The sequence below is a fragment of the Geospiza fortis genome, unplaced genomic scaffold, assembly GCF_000277835.1.
Source record: "Geospiza fortis unplaced genomic scaffold, GeoFor_1.0 scaffold66, whole genome shotgun sequence".
Lineage (NCBI taxonomy): Eukaryota > Metazoa > Chordata > Aves > Passeriformes > Thraupidae > Geospiza > Geospiza fortis.
The window spans coordinates 10,258,125-10,279,657 of NW_005054312.1; the positions used below are offsets into that span (position 1 = coordinate 10,258,125).

Here is a 21,533-nt window from a genome sequence, read left to right on the forward strand (position 1 = left end):
TCCCAGATAAGACTACAAGCTGATGTTCACAAAAATTCATTTAGCCGGCTGTGTAGTGGCTTCCTCCTAGTTGGGAAGGCCAACTTGGGAAGCAGGTAGCTGAACTGAAACGTGGGGTTTCCCATTCCCCCTCTCTCATTCGTCAAGGATAAGTAATTCATTTGCTAGTGATTGGTCTTTTGAACCTCTGTGTCTTTGCTGCACAGGGAGAAAAATATGATGGAAGGAAAGCAGACGTCTGGAGCTGCGGAGTCATTTTGTTTGCGTTGCTAGTGGTGAGTCATCTTCCTTGCAGTAGCCTTTAAAAAGAAAATAAGAATCTGAAAGTACTGCTGTATTTAATAGCAATTCTATTGACATCATGTATGGATGGTTTTTTTAGTCCTCTATTTTTGTATCTCTCAGTGGCATCCTTTCCTCTTATTTCTACATCAGCCCCAAAGGACAAGCATGTGGAATATTTCACTGCTTCTTTGAAACACTGTTGCCCTGCACAGGAGAACATAGACAGGCATCAAAAAACTTGTCTCTGTAAATGCTCTTTGTTGTTTTGTGATGTTGCACCACATTTTTTGATGGGTAAGGATGTGTAGGGTTACAACTCCAGGATACAGAGAGTGTCAAAAGTCGTCCTTCATGGGATCAAGATATGGCTGGGTTTGGGATGTGTTCACTTTATTCTGCTGTATGTATATATGTGCTTCAGCAGGTATATGCATACATTAACTGCAGTATTTTTTCAAGGAAGGACTTGAGAACCTCATCTTTGTTTCATGCAAGCAGTGAGCTACATTTTAATTCGGTACACATGGGAATATAAAACTGAGCCAGTAGTACAAAGTTTAAATTAGTTTCCATCTGGCTTGGTAATACTTTAAGTGTTCAAAATATGCCATCGTCTAACTTACCCTTCTTTTGATCAGAATTTCAATTCTCTGTGGAATTTATTCTGAAATGAAGTTCTATTATAACACTCCTAAACATCCAGCAAATGGGTGTCCAGCTGAAGGCAGATAGGCTCGGCATTTGTTACCGATTTCCACAGTATAATGTAGGAAAATATAGTTTATGTTAATACAAGCATAAACCATGTGCAGGTAAAATACTCTATATGAATATAGGTTTTATTTGAATGTTAAGTGCTTTATATCTGTAATAGTTCATCTGATCATCTATAATTATAAAAGTAACAAGCCTGAAGTAAAATTATGATATTTTTGTACATTTATCAGTAAACCTAATTGCTTCACTTAAACGTTTTATTTTGGAAAAAGCACTTGTACAGTGTAAAATGAGATAAATTCTGGATATTATTTTTGTTTAAATACTTTTAAATTTTAGAGGTTTTTTGTATCGGAGGATATGCTGATTCTTTTTTAATTGTTCAAATCAGAATACCTTAAAGTAATTTCAGTATGACGCTTTAATTCCCCTTAACCAATCTTACTCCTTTTTTTCTTTTTAGTCATTACAATTCACTGACATTTTTGGAATTTTAATTTTTTTATCTTGATGTTGCATTGGAAGAATTTTAACTGTCACACTAGGTAGCACCTGGTTATCTCTTACTGAGCAGTTACTTTCATAGCTGATAAAATAGAAGTGTATAATGAGCTCTTAATATAACTTCTTGAATTCGTAAGAACAGAAGAGAGAATGTGTCAAGATGGTTCAGATTTGTCGAGCAGGCTTTTCATTTTCAGGGGGATTCTCTGTCAAGCTTGGGTGTCTGTTTCTGCATCTTCATCTGTTCCTACATACACACATGAGCCTGAAGAATTATTGAAATAAGTCTATTATTGATGGAAAGTGCAGAGCTCGCCAGTTAATTATGTCAGGACAAACCCTGCAAAAACTATCAAGATATGATAGCAGATGGTAGTAATAAAGGAGATGTAGTTGTTACCTTCAGGAAATGCCACACAGCGTCCTTTTTGACTTCATCAGGGCTTAAATTGCATTAGCCAAAGTACTGAACTATCAGAATTGATTTTCCTTTAAGTCTGGAATGGATAGGAAAAGTGCAGGTAGCTCTGGAGGTTGGTTACAGAAGTCAGGGAGAGGCTCTGCCTTCAAGGCCTCTGGAATGAACAAACACCAGTAAGCAGTGCCCAGTCGTGGCTGCCATCAGGTGGCTTCCTGAGGCTGCTGTAAATGGAGCTGTTGTTCTCCCTAAATCATAGACGCAGGATTGCTTATACAGATGCGCTACTCACTGTAGTAAGAGCAGTGCCAGAGCTGGCAACTTAAAACGTCATTATCACAGCAGCTGACAACTTGCAGCTTCCCACAAACCATCCTGGAAATCAAGGAAGCTCAGCACCTACTAGAATTAGGCAGTGAAAGAAGGAAGTGAGAATATCTAGGAAGGTGCAGACTTGCTATAAAAGGGTATCAGCTGCAGTCAGTAGAGTTATCCTAAAGATTTCAACTTCTCTTTTTCCTTTTTGTCCTTGCAGCAAGGATAGGTCTTTTTACTGCTTTTTGTGGCAAGCTGATGATCTATTCAAAATGTAGTTTCAGCTAAAAAAACTTCAAGCCATTCATGTAAGTGAGCTACAGTAGGGAAGCAATAGGAACTGATGACCTGACCACAGCATGGGAACTGGATGGAGTATATTAAACAGGTGGAATGTCTGCTGCTTCCAAAGGCTAATGTTGGTTGGGGTTTCTTTCAGCTGTGTCATTTTAATGCTCCATCAGAAAGAGCATGTTCTTTACTGGAAGTCTCTCAAAAGCTGTTCACCTCCTTTTCAATGTCTGCAATAAATGTGTCTCAGGAAGATTAAAAATAAGGAGACGATAAACATTGCTGCTGTGAAAGTATGCCCAGGAGGAATACCAGCAGATCAAAAGCTTGAATAGAATTTAAGTGAATCCACGCATCTTTGGTGAATTTGCCTGGAAAGGCAATTTCATATTTTATATTTTACTTTATACTGGTAGTCATTTTCTAATTAAAGGTCTAATAAAAAGAACAATGTCCTCAGTTTTGTCTCCTGTGTTAGAGGAAATACAGCAGCACTAAGAAATTTTGTCTTTTCAGTGGATAAAAAGTTTTTTTACTCATAATAATATATTATGAGCTGACTTCCTCTTTTCCATTCTCTCACCTGCTTATCCTGGCTTTTCTGCTTTGGCCATCTCCAGTTCTCTCCCATTGACTGCTCTGTCCCATCCCTGCAGGGTGCCCTGCCTTTCGATGACGACAACTTGCGGCAACTGCTGGAGAAGGTGAAGCGTGGAGTGTTCCACATGCCCCATTTTATCCCCCCTGACTGTCAGAATCTTTTGCGGGGGATGATTGAAGTGGATGCCTCGAAACGTCTCACGGTAAGGAGGCTTTGTGAACAAGGCTTCATTTCTTACTTTGTTGCAGGAATGGTTGAGCAGCTACAGTAACTTGGTGATCTGATGGCATTCCTATGTGTTTCCTCCTGAGCAAAGGAGTGGAGTTGGTGGAGTCTTTGGGAAGAAGTTAGTTACCATCTCTTTTGAGTCATAAGGACAGATTACCTTTGTGTTTTTTCTGTAGCCTCCTGATTCCCTTCCATATGTAACACTGGGCATTTAGGAGATATCCCTCATAGCTCATCACAGAACTACCAGCCCATTCACACCTTTTGGAGTCCACCTGAGTTGTCAGTTTCTTCTCTCTGATACAGCAGTTTGCTGGGGGCATGGTGTAAGTATTTGAAGGTCACAGATGTTAGGACTAGTATTTGAAGCTTTGCCATTAAACAGAGTGTGATTTTCTTACATTTCTGACAGAAGTGTTGGCTTCTCACTTCAGGCCACATAAGCTGCATTGCACTCTATCCTGCATTTGCTCTGCATTATCCTTTAGCAGCCTTCAGAGCAAGTGTCTGCCAGTCTGCTCTTTCATCCTGTGCCCTGTGGTCCTGAGCACTGTTTGTCCCACAGTGTTGAGCTCCTGGCATTCAGCTCTGAGTCTGCAGCTAGGGTACATCCCATCACTACAACAGAGACCCTGCAAGAGTAAGGACTGTGTAGTGATTGTATCCTTTACTAACGTTGTGTTAATGTTTTAGGGAATTAAAAAACATTGGCAATTAAAATAATTTTGGAAAGTAAGATTGCCTGCTTGTCAGTGGAGGCGTATGCCTTTATGGGTAGATTGCCCCTGTAAATCCTATTGTCAGGCCTTGGTGATGATTTTATACAGATTTACTAAGCTCACAGATTCTGAGTGGGAGTATGTATAAAGAAATGTAAATTTAAAACTCCTCCTGGTTCTTCAGTCTGCTAAAATATTTATAAATAAACTCTCAGATCACTGGTTGGCCTCTCTGCTGAGATTGGTAACAACAGCATCAGTCTGTGCCAGCTGTGACCATGCTCTTGGGATGCAGACACCTCTCTGCTAAGAAGTTAACTGAAACTCCCTTCACAACTCCCTACAATAGGACCTGACATCTGGGTTTTTCTTTCATTTATTACCAGTCCAGGTCATGCTCTATTTGGTGGCATAGGGGAAAAGTTAATGTTATTTCTAGTATTTTGCAAACCCAGTAGCCATCACATTTTGCAGAACATAAATAGCACTGATTGGAAAAAAAATGGCACCTTAAAAGACCTTTTTTAAACAGATTTTTAAAGAAAGAAATAACATTTTCACAAGTATATTCACAGAAAGAACACTGCAGAGGTTAGAGCAATATCCTGAGAGATGAGACAGCTGTTCTTCATGGCCAAGAAAATCACAAAGTCCCTCTCAAGCTTAGCTTCCTTTCCATGATGTAAACATACCAGCTTCTCTCTTGTTTTGTTGGGGTTTTTTCCTCAAAAAAGTGCCGATGGTCAGAGTATGTTAGGGAGCAGGTCATCAAGTGCTAGATCCTTCTTCAGATTGTTCTGAATTTTTCCACAGGGCAGAGACAGATCCTAAATCATTTGAGTTGTGCAATACAGCTGGGAATGTACATGCATAGGAGAGAAAGCAGTTGAGGTAATTCAAGGTCTCAGAGTGACACTCATCCCCCTCCCTTTCTTGATCAAAATTAACCTCTTCCTTAGGGAGGGAAAAAAAAAAACCCAGATCAGGTAGTTATTGGCACACACTAACCATTGAATTATGAATAAGAATTTGAAATAATACATATTAAAGAGCTCAGAGCTGGGAGGAAGAAAGGTTGGTGCTTTGTTATTAGCTGCAGTCTTTTTTTCATTATTTGAGGGTCTGTGGTTTTGCTGTCCCTGCTGCTGTCACACTCCTGTGCTGTTAGTGAGCTGTTTGCTTTGACTGCCAGGCAGAAGGGAGCTCTTTGTTTACTGCACAGGAGCTGGGAATGTAGAGTTCATTCTGAGGAGACAGCTGAATTCTATTTTAGCTTTGTCCTATGAAAAAGAGTATAAACATGGGTTTATTTGGAAGCCTCTATTCCTAGAAAATATCTCACTTGAATCAATTTGATATTTATACAAAGATGTGAGCAAAATTGCAGCTTGGGTACAATAAGCACAGATGTAGCTGTTACCATTACTGATCATTTGCTCACTAGTGAATTCAGCAGAAAAATATAGTGAAATGTAAGGTAACTAAAATTTTTTTCTTTCATTTTTCACTTCCCCTCTCTGCTTTGTTCCTCTTTTTTGTGATTTGTGTCTCTTTTCATCCAACTGCATTTCCCTCCCTGCAGTAATTGCCATTTCACAGCACACCCACACCTTCCCCAGTCCATCTGTTAAAATGATCAACAAAAACAGAACCAGCATTCACGTTTAACTGTCATCATTTGTTTCAGTGTTGGAGCTTGAGAAGATTAATGGAGGGGAGGGTACTCAGAATTATTGTTGCTGGCCCTTTCCAGCCTTAAGAAGCAGGCATTACCTTTCTTTGGATATGATTCATTTGTGGGAACAAGACTTTATTATTTCTTAGGAGAATATTGTTCACACTCACCAGGTGTTACGTAGCCTCAAATATGTTTAAAGGGACATCCTTGACCACTCTCATTTACTGGGCCTGTTTTACTAAACATGCTGTGAAATAAAAGAATTTGTGTTTTTCTTTCATTAAATATAAATTTTTCATTAAAAGCTGATCCTAGCTCCTGGTGATGGTATTTCTGACCACCCATATTTATGAAAGGTGAAGTCAAACAAAGAATGAATAGTAAGATGATCAGCATTTGAAAGAGTCTGCCTGAATAGCATGGCCTAAAAGAGCTTCAGTTAATGTACACAGATAATGTCTAAGAAAGGTTGTACTGGTCATCTGCATATTCATTAGAGGTAATTACTAGGGAGAGAAGGATTATTTAAGGTAAAGGAAGATACTGGCACAAAACCAAAGATATGTCAAAAGGCCTTAAAGGAAAGTGGGCTAGAAGCAAGGAGAATTTTAGGCATATCTGTGGGGTTCTGGGACAGCCTTCTAGTAGGAATAGTGTCAGGAGGGAAAAGTGAAGTAGTAATAAAGTTTGAGAAGGCTTAAGGGAGGTGTGCTCTGGGTGCCTAAAGTACTGCAGGATGAGGTTTCTTTTAGTTATGTGCTCTTCAAATGATTCAGCATTGCTACAGCAGACAATTTCATCTCTTGTGGTAGAAACCAGTTGCACTCTCAGCCAATATTTTCTTCTCCAGAAAGACAAAGGGCAGAGGCACTTTTCTTTTAAAGATGGATTAGCACTATTGAAATTTTTTTTCTAGAGCAAGGTGGATCCGAGCAGATATTGCAGAATAAGCTATTCCAATAAAGCTGCTACTGTTCTAGCGTTGACATCTTATACTAGAGTAGAATGACTTGTTTTCTATGTTGAGTGTACACACAGGTGGAAATACCTATCCCTGAATATTACCTAAAATTTCCTTGAATTGCACGTACTTTCAGAATCTCCTCTCTGCTTTCTGATGTTGTGTTTTCTCGGATCTGATGCTAATGATGCTATGCAGAATCTAAAGAATATTAAGAAATGAAGAAGGGAAAACTCACCTGATTCATTTCTGTAGAAGGTCTTATGGTAAGGTGCCTATTCCATAATATAAATTTTCTCAGTTTACAACCTATAGAATGGAGGCAATCGACCAATTGATGCATTTAGGCTGCCAAGGGCCTGTTCATGCCCCATGGACATAGGACAGTGATACTTGCCCTTGTCATGGTCCCTGGAGGCTGCTTTAGTACAGCTGCTGCTGCTGAAATGGATACTGGTTTTACCAGTGCTGTTTGGACTGCCAGCCTGAACCCTGTCGCCAAGAAAAGCCACGGGGTTTTTGTGTCTTGACATTACACAGTAGGTTTAAAGCTCAGACTAGGGGATCTTCTGGATGAAGAAGATTCATTTGAGGTGTGGGTGCACAGATGGGTTTGAGGCTGGTCTCCTTCCGGACAGGGAAGTTTGAAATTTGACATGATTTTAAGTTCAGAAGCCCTCATCTATATCCACAGACTTTGAGAAAATTTTTCTTCAGGGCAGAACTTTTTAGCTTGGCAAGTTCTCTGCTGAGATCAGTGCCGAGGATGTAGACAGCGCTGCCTTGTTTTCCATCTGCCTGTCTGTCTCCATCTGTTGTTCCCTGCCTTAGAATTCAGACGTAAGCTCTTTGTGGGAGGAGACCTCTTTTACTGATGAGCTTGTGCAGCTCTGTATCACAGTGGGTCTGTCATCTGTGAGAGAGGCTCCTCGATGCTTCTTCAGTGTACAGGTTTAGTATTTGGAAGTATTTTTACGTAAAACCATGACAAAGGAATTCTCCCTCTCCTTCCATAACAGCATCTTAGCCTGCAGAAATTTCTGACTGTGCATGTGCAGTGGATCTGAGCATGTTTTGTTATTTCAGAGATGATGTCATGAGACAGTTGCCTGCAGTGACTAGGAGACATTAGGAAACAGCATTTTTACAACTTCCATAAAATGGTATTAAACTTGGCAAACTCATGTGCAAACAGCAAGAAAAACCCTCTGGGAAAGGTTGTTAAATGCCTTCGTCACTTAAACGCATTTAAACATTGTGTTTAAATGAAGGCAGGAGTGAGATTAGCTCCCACTGTGTATCTCCCTCCCCTGCACTGCACAGTAGAAAGTGTACAGACTTCTCCTTGTCAAAACCAATCGCCCTCCCATAACCCTCCTGTCACTTTAATGCAGACAAAAAGCAACAAAGCATTAATTAATTACCTTTAAAACAGTACTGAAGATGTTGGCAGCAGCAAGCACACGTCTAATAACATTTCAATGCAATTACATTTGAATCAGCATGGGAAATCGGTTTGTAGGATACTTTTCATATCTGGGATATCCCAGCATATTTCAGTAGTGGTTTTGATGTGGATTGAATGGCAGATGTGTGGGTAAACAGCAGCCATGAGAGTTATCATACACCTTCAGATGTGTATCAAGGTGCCATGGGGCAACTCTTTCAGAAAAATGCTGTGTGTTGATTAGTTTGAAGGAGGTTGATCAGCAGGGGCAAGCAGTAGTCATTTGACATCTTCTCTGAAGGAACCCAGAGGCTCTGTGACTAAGACATGGACTGGTGACCCTCTTTTCTTTCCCCTCTCTAGCTCAGAAATTGAAGTGCTGTTGTCTGCTTTGCCATGGCATTTCTGCATATCACAGGCACACAGAAGCACAGTGTCCCACGGAGACAAAAAATGCAGCAAGAGAAGCAAGCATGAAAGAGACTTGGACATTGCATAGCTGTATCATCTGCATCTTGTCTGAAATCATTAATCTCTCTAACCCTCCATGTGGTTTATGGGAAATAATGAGTAGATGTGGTTTTACCAGCACAGGAGGCACAGTTCACCCCTTAGCAGATCCTCACAGAACTATACATCTGTTAAGAAATAATTCTAAAATCCTGCCCCATGGAAGCTGTACAAAATAGGCTCTCCTTATGTTCTGTGATTGAACCTCAGCTTGCGCAGAACCAGAAGGAAGAGGGCTGTGTCTCCAGGCTGTTGGGGGAACTCCCAAATCATATCTTCATCTCAACGGGCGATGACAGTGTGTCAGGAATTCTCCGCCTTGCTCCTAAGAGTGCAGGGGTTAGAGGACTGCCTAATGCAAAGGAATTGTGATGAAGGGGAGTTACTGTGGCAGGCTGATGCCATGGCTGGAAGCTGTGCCAGTCTGCCTGGGCCGCTGGAAGTGTGTGCTGGGGGCATTGGTGCTGCTTAGAAGACAGATATGTGAGTGCCAGCTGCACCTGTGGTTGCAGTGTTGATGCAGTCTGGGGTTTACAGGAGGCTGTTTGTGTCCCACACTGTTCCCTCCAGCCTCCTGTCATGCTTTTCTAGGCTGCATTCCATTGTTTCTTTGTTTTCAGGAAAAGCTCCGACTCACTTTAAAAAATGATCTCATATATAGCCAAACTCATGTCTTACTGGTTTCCCAGACACGGAGCTGTTCCACAGCACAAAGGTCTCTGATTCCTTGCTCTCTGTGGCAAACACTTTGTATCTTTGAGATTTTGTTGTTTGCCTGTTCCTTATTTTTTATTTTCTTTTTATTTCTTTTTCTCTCTGATTCTAATTATTGTGGAAGTGGAATGTAATAAGAGCAGGACAGCTGTCGCCATTCTTCCTCACCATTGTAATGGGTCTGAGATTTCCTCTCATAGGAGTTTTCTTCCAGCTCTCTCCTGTCTTTCCCCTGAAAGTTGCACAAATGTGAGCCCATATGCAGTGCGTATGCATTTTGTTCTGCACCTACAAAGGTGCTGCACACTGATGAATATAAAAAACATTGCCCACATAAAAAATAACCCCTGGACATCTAAGAAAAGTTATTTTCTGCTGTGATGATTAAAACAAAACATATTTGGAAGGTTTTGCTGAAAGTATGTCATATGAACCTTCTGTTCTCTCTGCTGTTAAGGGTTTCTCTTGGAGAAATCATACTGCCTTCTTCTCCTGTGGTTGTGGGAAAAGATATCATTGTAATGTTGGTGGAATCTGCCTTCCATAGGTGGTCATGGCTACTTTCAGCTTTAATCAGTCCTTCATTGCATAGTGAAATTCTCATGTCTAGAACAGGAAAGAGGGAAGTAAAACAAATTCGTGGTCTCATGTTCAGGTGCAGAATTAGTAAATTGCATAGAACCTTATTCTGGTTGGTCCTTAGATTTTGATGATAAATGTGAAGCCAATCTAGAATGCGTCCTGTATCCAGGAAGGTCACACCACAGATGCACAAATTATTTTGTTTATTATCTGTTTGAACCTATTTTCTTCTTTCTTCCTCTTTCTTTTCCTCCAAAACAAAACTAGAAATGCAATTTAAGGATAAAGGATCAGCTATTATGCACATACAAAAAGGAGCAGTTAGATTACAGAGGGAAGGACTTGGGAAGGGAAAAGCTTGAATTTCCAAAACAGTTACCTGTGAAGCTTTGCACTTAGCATTTGCCTGGGATTTGCTCCTGACTGATGAATTATGTCTGGAATTACAGTGCCATTTCCAGTGGGATGGGTATTTATTCCAGTAGGATGAGTAGCTCTTTATGCAGCATAAAGTTTCTGTTGTATGCATATGTCCATCTCTGAAATTTTGGATTTACTTGAATAAGCCTTGAATAAGGATGACTTGTAGAGTTGCCTTTTCTATTTACAGCACTAATTCCTTGTTTTCTTTTCCTTTACAGCTAGAACATATTCAGAAACACATATGGTATATGTAAGTAACTTTTAAAAAAAATTTTTGCATACATTTATTGTTGATTCTGGTATTCTACTGTTCTGTGAAGAGACCACTAGAAGAGTGAGACTGGAGTTTGAAAGCAGGTTTCACATACGTGAGAAAAAGAGGCAGAGAACTGAAAAACATCTGATTTTTTATTTTTCTACCCTTTCCTACTCATATAATTGCATTTATATGTACCAATTCAGGAACATGTTTTGTACAATGACTAACAGCTGTTTGAAATAAGACAGTCCAGCAACTTGCTGTGTTAAAGAGATACCTGCAGGTGATCAGCAAAAAAATACCCGCCTAGCAACTATATTTAGTTTGCCATCCAAGTGCTACAGACAATCCCTTGTAATACCTTCTTGACAAGAAAGCTTTCATTTGTTCCTTCTTGGCATCTTGGCTTTTCTCTGAAGTAGAGACAAAAATGATTATATTGATAAGTAAGCACCTGTGAGCAAGAGCTTCCCTTTCTCATAATCCCACTCCTTTTTCATAGCAAGCTATGAGGCTGTTTCTGACCTTGTAACCTGTTGATGTGAGTACTTCTGTGACTTGATTAAAAACAGCAGTCCTGACAGTGAAACAGGAGGTCTGTGAAAAAAGTACTTACTTGTCTGGTGGTTTGGGTGTAAGGAAGATTGATGGCTTTTAAAAGTGACCTTGCTCTTTGTGTAGCCTTAGTAGTATTTCAAGAAGCCTAAGTAAATAAACTTTTTCTACTATGATATCCTAATCAAATTAAGGAGAATACTTCACATAATAAACAAGGAAATTATGCTTGGATACATTTCCCAGGTGGGTGATAAGGGAAGTCCTACCTTCATAATCCTGTCATTACTCTTGAGAAGTACTAAAGGACGATGTGAACTGATATATAAGCCTGTCACCATGAAAAAAAACACCACTTTTTCTTTATTTGTTTTGTTTTCTCTAATTCTATTTTATGGGCCATGTTCACCTCTGGATTTATATGACTTCAGTAGGACCTGAGGGGGTTCAACATTTTGTTGAATAGCTAAGAATAAAATTGGAACTAAGAAAAAACTTAGTTTACCTGAAATAGTGGCAGCACTCTGCCTATGGCTTTTCCATGTTCTCTTCAGTTACCAGACATGGCACCTTTTTAAACCAAAGTACTGGAGCTTTCCTACACATACTTTTTTTTTTAACTCTCATGGGTAAATATAGAACAAATTGAGTGGGGAAATCTCTAATTGTAATCTCTAAAATCCCTGCTATAAGGTCTTGCTAGCAATTGCAGAAGTAAATGCTGTTTACATCAGATTGGACACATAATTCCCCTCTGTTTCTTCATGGAGTGAAATCAGCTGACACTCTCCAGGCTTTTATCAGAACTGGAATAGGAAATAAAAGGAAAAGTCATTGATCATGTATATTCTTATTTTTATCCTCCTCAAGATTTTTGCTGGAACTTTTCACTTGTTGAAGGACTGTTGTCCCAGGCTCACATACGCAATTGCGCAGGTGTGCATTACTTTAGTCTATATTTAGAATTTGAAGATTTTTTTCCTTTGGAGACATAAACATTTGAACACTTTCATGGACTTCTCAATGAAGGTCAGACTCTTTGATAATTGACACAGTAAACTGCATCTGAGGCTGTTTTCAGAAGTAGAAACTGAGTTTTGCAAAAGCAAGTCTCCTCTGGATTCCCAGGGTAGTCAGTGCAGAAAGGCTCTTCCAGATGTCTCTTCAGATTGCCTAAAAAGAAGTTTCTGCTCAAAATAGCTTTTTTAATGAGTCTCTTTCTCATTTTCTCTGTACTGGCCATGGGTTGACCTCAGAAGGTTAACATCCTGTGGCTAATTTTAGTCAGTGAATAACCTTGCCGCCTCCAAAACTCAACTGCTTTCATCTGGTAATGTTTTACAACCTCTTTGCATTTATTTTGCCTGGAAATACTTATGCTGACAGGGAAGGGGGTGTAGTATTTTATCCTATGGCTGTTTTGCTCACCTCTTAATTTTTTTTCTTTATTTTACCTACTATTCTATGTAAAATCTTCATCCTTTGTCATCTATAGGTTACTGACCTGAAAGTTGTACTCAGAACATCAAAGCAGTTTCATTTAATTCTTCAAATAAATATTGAGGCTACTATAAAACTGAAGAAAATATTTAATTGCAGATTTAGGCAGGCAGAGAAAGAGGTCTTGAAAGTTGAAATCGTGATTCACAAGCCTAAAAAAGGAAGAAAGAAACCTGAGTGAAACCTTTCATCAGCAACCTCCAGTCCTTGCTCTCCCACCCAAATTAATTCAGTGAGATTTCTCAAGCCTTTTTAATTGAAATAATTTATTTTTACCTCAAATGCAGGTTATCATAAACCAGAAAATAAACAGAGTTATTTTCACATTTTTTAATAAAGTAAGAGGGCAAATAAAATTACCTATTATGGTAAATACCCACTCCTGTAACATTGAGTTATTGCCTTAATTTTGAAGGTACCAACTTGCTAAATCAAGAAAAAGAATAAAGGTACTGGTTCTGCTTTGCTTTGCACTGAAGCAAATGGGCGTCTCAGTGAGATTCATGAGAGAATATTTCATGGAGAGACTGAAAAAGTCCACCCTGATCAGGAATCACAGCCATTGTATCCACCAATCCTCACAAAAGAGGGTGGGTTTTAAAGCAGCAATTACATTCATGTGGGCCTTTAAAAAAATATATGTGATTTGCAGTAGTCACTGTGTGACATTGTTTGATGTCTGTGTGGGCTGCAATGCAACAAATTTGTCACTCTGCTAGACTGAGAATGGAACAGGCATTGCAGTCATGCCAATCACAGCCCAGACCCGGTGATTTTTGTTTCCTGAAGCTCTGAATTGCGCTGCCAAATGACAAGACACCTCTTTGCAGATTTTACTTGTACCTGATGAGGCGGTGTGAAAATTCCTGACTGTGTCTGAGGCTGACCAGGTGCAGGGCATAAGGAAATGCTGCCCTGGAGTGCAGGGAGGATGGCAAGCTGTGCTCTCTAGAAATGGCTCCTGTGCTGGGTGATACTAAAGAAAATTGTAGATTCTGTCAGACAAGGGCAGCTAGTGGGAAACCCAGGTTTCCTGGAAATTTTCAAAGACAATAATTCTTTTTAATCTCTTTTAATTACCTTAAGGACATCTGCTTGTAACACGAATGATTAATTAAGTCAATACTTTTCAGAAGTGAACTGTAGATCATTAACAAGCAAAACTACTCAGCTGCTGTTCAAAGGTCTATCCTGCAAGAATTTATTTTAATGACAAGCTCATCACTGGATTTAATAGTGCAAGGTTATGAACTAATCATTGCTTATTACCTTCTGAGAGCTAGATCTTAATTCTAAGAGGTAGCAGTAGTGACCTCTCGGAAGGAATAAGATGTTTCTTTAGTTGAACAAGGATTTTTGAGTTTAGCCCTTAGATTCAGGACCATGGTGGCATTGCAGAGTCTCACTTCTGCAAGACTCAAAGGGGCCATCAGAAGCTGTGTTTTAGTGGTTTAACACACAAGAACAAATCCCAAGTAGCAGCAGATTTTATGTCCTCTGTGTTTACTTACAGTCCCCTAAACTGAATAAAACTGAAAGGGTATGTGTTAGTGCTCCTTGTAAGAGAAGTGAGATCTGACCCATGTTGTCATGACCCATGTAATGAACACCAGAGTCTGACTCCATGACATCCAGGTAGGGCTGAGCACATTTTCACTGCTTCAGAAGAAGATAAAATGAACATTTCTGAGGAATCTTTTTGCAAGTGATGTCCCACAAACAGAGCAGATGCCTCACCACTGCATTTCAACTTGCTTAAAAATGAATTGCAAGTAGCACTCAACAATTTCCTGTGATTGTCCCAGGATGTGACTGTCCTGTTCTGGATACATTGACTTAGTATTGCCTTCTTACCTTGGAGGAGATAATCTGCATTGGCTCTTTTTAAGGTGTATGGTCTCTCTTTGTGGTGCACTGACTGAGACCTTGGGCTCATATATATGAACTTACCAGAGCTGATTTCTAACTTACACAAGAAAAACTAAGGACATTTGGATTGGAACTCCTTTTTCTGTGTAGGTACTTGGATAGCTTACATTAAGTCAGGAACATTTTAAACTGTGGGAGCAAATTCACAAGTTGTGGCCATCTTATTTCTTCCAGCATCAAAAAGAAGGATCTCTTCTAGTCCAAACACAGCCCCTGTAAACAGCAAATGGTGACAGTTGAAATATTCCTGATTGCTGTTGTCCGTGCTGGGAGCTTGGACCCAACAGTCACACATTTGCACCACATAAAGGAAAGGGAGGATCCCACTCACGGAGCAGGGAAACTTCAACATCGCATGAAGCAGCCATTGAGAAATAGCAGAGGTTCAGAGTAGACAATTTCTCCAACCAAAACACTGACACCACCACCAAACCCACCTCTTTGAGTGGATAGAGTTTACATTAATTGCTCACTGCCTTCCAAAATAAAATCAAAGGATATTCAGGATGTCTGCAATACATATCATTAGTCAGTTAGATATACCCTGACACCTTGACCTGTTTCTTGCAGTCATGGCCTTTAATTGCAATGAATAATCAATATTTCCTGAGCCTAGTGAATGGGATGAGATAATTGTGCAGAAAGCCTGTGTTAACTACATTTGAAAGAGTAATATGTTCTGCTGCTAATGGTGCGTTCTGAGGTCTGCCACTGACCTCAGGCATCGCACTTGAGCCAAAATTTTCAAATTTGCATGTCTTAAGAGAAGCAGAGATTGTCATGTTTGGGTGTGTAATTAAGCAGCATGGTTTTCCCCTGAGCCCTTTAAAGTGTGTCAAGTGGGAGCCTGAGCATGCGGTCTCTTAATCACATTGGAAGTGTTAACGAAAGAAACTGCTGCAGTGCCGGTTGTAATCAGAATTGGTGAAAAAGAGTGATGGTTTGTTCAGAGCTCCTTCTTCAAATGGGAATCATTCAGCTTGTACTTTTCAGCCTGATAGTCTGAGGTCTGGCCAGCTGATGAGACAAAATCTCTGAAAACATGTAGTGTTTTATAAATGTTTGGCATTAGGATGCTGAACAGCTGCTTCTATTACAAGGGCACTGGTAAGTGAAGTTCCTATTGCTGTGCTGGCTGAACACAGACATTTCTCATTAAAGACCTAAATCCACAACCTGCTGGTCAGTCTTAGCCTTCGTGACAGTTTCTTATGAGAATAATATCTGTCTGGTTGGAAGCTCTGGTCTCTCAGTGGGAATTTAGCAAGCTGTTTCCATCTGTTGCTGCAGGCTGTGTTTCAGAGTATGGGTTCATTTGTGACTCATGTTTCTTTTCTCTCCTTTCCCTCCCCCTTTCTCTCTCTCATCTTCTTTCCTCTGCAGAGGGGGTAAGAATGAGCCAGAACCAGAGCAACCAATCCCTCGAAAGGTGCAGATTCGTTCTCTGCCTTCCTTGGAGGATATTGATCCAGACGTGTTAGATAGCATGCACTCATTAGGCTGCTTCCGTGACCGAAATAAACTCTTACAGGACTTGTTGTCGGAAGAGTAAGCACTTGCTCAGTCTTCATATCAGTTGGGTGTCCAGGGGCTGGGATGCTTATGAACCTGGGGAGAGGTAGAGAGCACTTTAACTGATGTCTCTCTCTCTGAGTGACTGGTAAGAACTTCTCATCCTCTGGCTGTTCATTTGCTGGTGAGGTGATGGGAGCAAGCACTGAGCCTTTCTTGCTCCACGGGTCAGAAGCTCACAGCCTGACCAGCAATGGAGCCACTGTGCTATTTCTTCCCCAGCTGCCAGGCCAGATCACTTCATGAAAACATGGGCTGTGCAGTCCACCTGGGGAGGTATCATTGCTGGTGTTTGTGTTGGATATGCCTTTGTTGCCAAATTTTTATTTATTTCAAACCTATGCCTAAGAGCTGGTGTATCTCCTGAGGTGTTAAGAGGGACAGGTGGTAGAAAGAGCACTTAGAGCCTCAGGAGACCTGTGTGGCTGCCACTCTTGGTTTGGACTTCCTGGGGACACATAACCTTGACTGTCTGTGCCTCTGTTCTGTGTGTGGAACATGGGAATCTTATTTCCTTTCCTCACTAGCTGCTTGTTGGAGACAGCAAGGGTCTGAAAAGCTTTGTGGGTTGTGTATCTAACTGTCATGTACATGACCACTTCCAGCTCATCTAGAATCACTGTGACTGTTTACTTGATGAAAAGTTTTATGTACATGTTCACCTTTTTTTTTCTTTTCAAATGTAAATGGGGGTTTTTTCTTCCTTTTTTTCAGAGAAAACCAAGAAAAAATGATTTATTTTCTTCTGCTTGACCGGAAGGAGAGGTATCCTAGTCATGAAGATGAGGATCTTCCCCCTAGAAATGAAATAGGTACTGCAGATATGACCTCAGTCACCATGAACCTGTCTGAACTAGTTCCTCTTCACTTTTTTCTTTTTTTAATTCTGGTTTTATTTTAATTTAAACCTAAACCCTAGCATCGCTGTTACCTTCCCAGTGAAATGGTGTACACGGCACTGGTGAGAATCCTCAGCCTGGGACAGGCAGGTCTGTTCTGTGGTTAAACTAGAAGGCTTCGTCTTTCAAGACATGCCTGTCTCACAGTGCAGAAACATCCAAGTAGGTCTTGAATGGGATCTTAAAAAATGAGCTGTGAACCCACAGGCTGACTCTATGCAGGCAGATGAGGTTTAGCAGTATAATCTAGTGGCAGAATTTTCTAATTACAAGTCTGAGTGTGGTGTTGCAGAAAGGCTGCTCATGGACTTCAGTTAGTAAGAAGCTGTGTAGCTGCATCCCTCTGCAGTTATATATGTGCACATTCTCTTCTCTGTAAGTGAATACATGCACTGCTGAAAGTATGAATCGTATAACTTACCTGTTTTATAGTACATAAATCAAACTCCCATGTTTTTAGACTTAGAAAGATTTTAAAAGCTTAATTCACAATAAGATTACATATCTTATAAAGTTCTCGTGATACCGCTTTATTCCTATTTATTCATTGGTTTTTTTAGGGTGCTGCTGATCACCACTAATCCAGACAACAGGAAAACTGCTCCCCATGGAGCTAACTATATAAGTGACTCTTGATGTGCGGACAAGTTTAATAAAGGATTAGTCACTTCTAGCAATGATCTGAAACAGAATTTTACATAGAAGTGTGGAGATTTTCAGGTATTGTACTTGAGCACTTTGAAGGCTAGAAGCAAAGTGCCCTTTATTTTCACTGGAAAGCCTGGAATCTCATGAGCTTTCAGGGCAGTGCTATATTGCACAGCATTTGTTAATGCTTCATTGAATTATTAACCTATCCAAGTTCCAGGCTCCAGGCCCTATAATTTTGCAGGGAAATCTCTTCTACAGGAGAAGAGATGAAAGTTCTTAGTTAAAACAGCAATTTTAAACTCCTACCTGGATGGAGCTACAGAGAGCATGTTAGCAGGGATCCTGATGAAGATGGGTAGCTGTGCCAGCTGCAGGTCCTGTGGTCAAAAGCCCCTTGTTCAGTGCAGTTTGTCATCTAGCACTCTGCTAATCAGCTTTTGACTCAAACAGATTATCCTGCCATGTAAGGACAGCATCATCTTGTTTTAGAAATGCTTTTGTCATAAGAAAAGAAACAAGGTGACTCTAGAATCTTCAAACCCAGCATGTAAGTGAATATGTAGCTACGTCCTAAATGCATCGTATACCTCTTCCACATGCCAAAGTATTTTCATGGTTTGAACTGAAATATTATGGTCTACTCTTGTATTTTTTTGTGCAAGGAGTGAAAATGTTTCCTAACAGGGAAATGCTGACTGTATCTATGTGCCTCACCCACACATTTGAGCATTATTCTTTGAGTGTTTGTGTGTTGTATTTCCTCTTCCACAGGGGGTTTCCATGTCCTCTGTTCCCAGCGGTATCTCTGAGAACATGGGGCAAGGTTTAATTAGGAGCAGTCATGTGTCTGATGAATATCTCATCATTAGCCATTAGCAATAGCCTTGCACAAACAAAGAAAAGCAGAGAACAAGTAACAGTTTAATAATAGCAGCTTGAAGAAACCATGTTCATGACAGTTATGTATTGTCTGTGCTCTTGCCAAAAAAAAAAAGCATCTGAAAGTATTTTGCTTTTTCATCTTTGTTGGCATATTAAGTCTCAGAAAGAATGGATACAGGTGAAAATATGGCCAGCTACAGCTTGCCCTTTCTTCTGGTGTCCCTTTGTCTGTTTCAGCTGTATGAAGTTTCTTCCAAGAGCCAAGGAAGGGCCACTTCCACATTTTTTACATGCAGCTCTTTTTTCTTTACTTAAAAACATGGGAATGAGAAACTTCTCAGTAAAAAGAATGAATGTCAACTAATGTCTCCATGAGAGAAAGGATTTTGTGGGGTGAAGCTTCTTGATAAACCAGAGAACAAAAGATTGGGCCAGAATAGATATAGAAGATAGAGATGCCTCATCCAAACTCAGAAGGTGGACCTTTATTTCCCACCTTCTGTGAGAAGGCAGATTTATAATAGGATCATTACCTATATGATTGTATCTTCGTATGTAAAAATCCTTAGGAATGGCTTTGCTTTTCTGCTATGAAATAAAAGGAAAATGAATCCACAGTACTGTCCCTGTCACTGGCCTATGGCTTGATTTTTTTTTTCACCATGTCCAGAGAGTTAAAGAAGAGAAGGGCAAATACTGAAGATTTTCCTATTTTTAACTCCTGAGCTTATGCAAAATCTTCTACAGCTTTTGTATGACACCACTTAAGTCATTTTGGCGGGAAGGATGTGTATATAACTAATTCTTTAGTATCTTTAGACTTAACATTGATGATGCCCTGTCATTTCTTAATCAGACCTTTCTAAAAAGTATGTACAATACTTGCTACTCTTGGCCATGTGTACTGTAAGACTGTAGTCAATTTTAAATAGGCATCAAATATCTTTATTAGAAGCTCAACCACATTAATGCAAGCTTTGGATGTATTTTCCATCCAACTTTTGTAAATTGTTGTTCCTGAATTTATAGGTGCATCTCACCACCTGCTCTTTTTGCTTATTGTCTGTCTTTGATAACTTAAAAATCAATTAGAAATCAATTTCTTCCAGCATCTTAAGCAGCAAGGGCTGATACAAAAGAATAATTTAGCTTGTTAGCGATACCCTTCTCCTCCTCAATTTTCTGTTGATTCCCTCATGGCCCCTCTGGCTAATGTCCTTCTCTCAGGTTTTCTCTTTCTGATGGCTGTACAAAAGACTATAATGCAAGTTTTTAGCTAATTCTTCTTCAAATTTCTTCTTTGCAGTATTTTGAAGTCCAGCTTTTAAGAAAATGGCATGTCACTTTTGTAAATGTCACTTGGCTGAGTTTCCATTCCTGTTTTGAACATTCGTGGATCAAATTGACTTTTAAAATATCTGTTCATAAAATATTTTTCTTGACTTTTTCTCTTTATTGTTAGACTTCTCTTGTTTGAGCTTATCCATCACCATTCTTTTGACATTTGATGCTTTCTTCATCTTCCTTCTTTCTTTCTTTTGAACTGTGCTATTTTACTTTGCTTTTTTATGTCTGATATCCTACTACAAAACTTGTATCCATTTTGTGTTATATATACACTCTGAACATCCTTGTTATGCATGTTACTATGCTGTAGATACATTCCTGAACCACCAGTTGTTCTGTAGCATGAATTCTTTCTCATATTTTGAACTTGCTTGAAGAAGCAGGGGTTTGAAATATGTAAACCTTGTCCCAGCTTACTTTTGACCACTTACACATATGCAGCTGAAGTCACACAGTATGAATGCTTTATTTGGTTTATCTCCCTTTGTTTTTCTGTCAGCTTTATGCACTCTTTTTTTTTCTTATCTGGAGGTCATTGCCTATACCATTTTCTACTATCTTTTTATTGCTGGATAGAGTTTGAAATGGAGTGAGATACAACTGCACTTTTTTTATCGAATTAATTTTTAAGTGGAATATTACTACTGCTAACACAAAGAATACTTGGGTTATACTGTAATGGGGTCAGTTGTTATCACTAATCCATTTGCATTGAACCATCTTAGCTTATGCTCATTGTTTCAAGGATAAGCTCTGCCTCAAAGAGATCTTGTTCTAAAAAACATGATGTTAGAAAGAGAGAAGGAATGAGTACATGGTGGGTGTGAGGAGGGCAGGATAATAAAGAGCAGGCAGTAGAAGTAGAATTGTCAAGTGTGGTATTTCTGGTTTTGCACAGGAATCCTGGCAGAAGAAGAAGCCTTAAGGACTGGGCACTGTGAGCTTCTTTGTAACAGCAGGGGTGAAGGATGCCTTCTTTTACAAGTGGTCGCTCCCCACTAAAATTAAAAACGTGTCTATAAATAGAGACAGGGAACTGAAATAGCCCAACCAAAGGAAAGAAAATCCTCCTGTATTTTTTTCTGCCTTTCTCAGTTATACTGTTTTGATGCTATGTGCAGTGTTAGCTATAAAATGTCTCAGCAGGTCTGTATTTGGTTCCCTGCTTCACCATGAAGAGGTGGATGATTTGGCAAGTCACCTTCTGCAATGCATTTTGGTATCTAAAGACTCTTCTCAGAGCAGTTTAAGTACTCCTCAGAACCTCAGTAAATGTTTGTCAACATCTTTAGGAATGAATTGCCTTTAAATATCTCTTATGTATCTTTATATATCTCTTCTATATCTTTAAATATCTCTTATACCTCAGTTTTCACTCTGCAAAGCTAAAGTAGCACTTTGATACCTCATAGAATTGTTACACAATAAAATGTGTATAGCATTTCATTTACTATAGTAGTAAAAGCTGTATCGTGTGGCTCTCATTGAAAGATTTGTCTTAGGTAGACAAGCATGTTTAATTTGTAATGCTTCTGAAGGAGGAAAA

General features: G+C 39.6%; 1 protein-coding gene across 10 annotated transcripts in view; it reads left to right on the forward strand.

Moving 5' to 3' along the window:
* The window catches only part of BRSK2 (BR serine/threonine kinase 2), a 304,523-nt gene that overhangs the window by 232,511 nt on the left and 50,479 nt on the right, over window positions 1-21,533 (forward strand). For all 10 annotated transcript variants that reach the window (XM_031055776.1, XM_005419517.2, XM_005419518.2 and 7 more), the window contains exons 7-11: window positions 207-275; window positions 3,187-3,333; window positions 10,612-10,643; window positions 16,020-16,184; window positions 16,923-17,020. In XM_031055776.1, coding sequence (XP_030911636.1) covers window positions 207-275; window positions 3,187-3,333; window positions 10,612-10,643; window positions 16,020-16,184; window positions 16,923-17,020 — 511 coding nt within the window. The remainder of the gene's footprint in view (window positions 1-206; window positions 276-3,186; window positions 3,334-10,611; window positions 10,644-16,019; window positions 16,185-16,922; window positions 17,021-21,533) is intronic.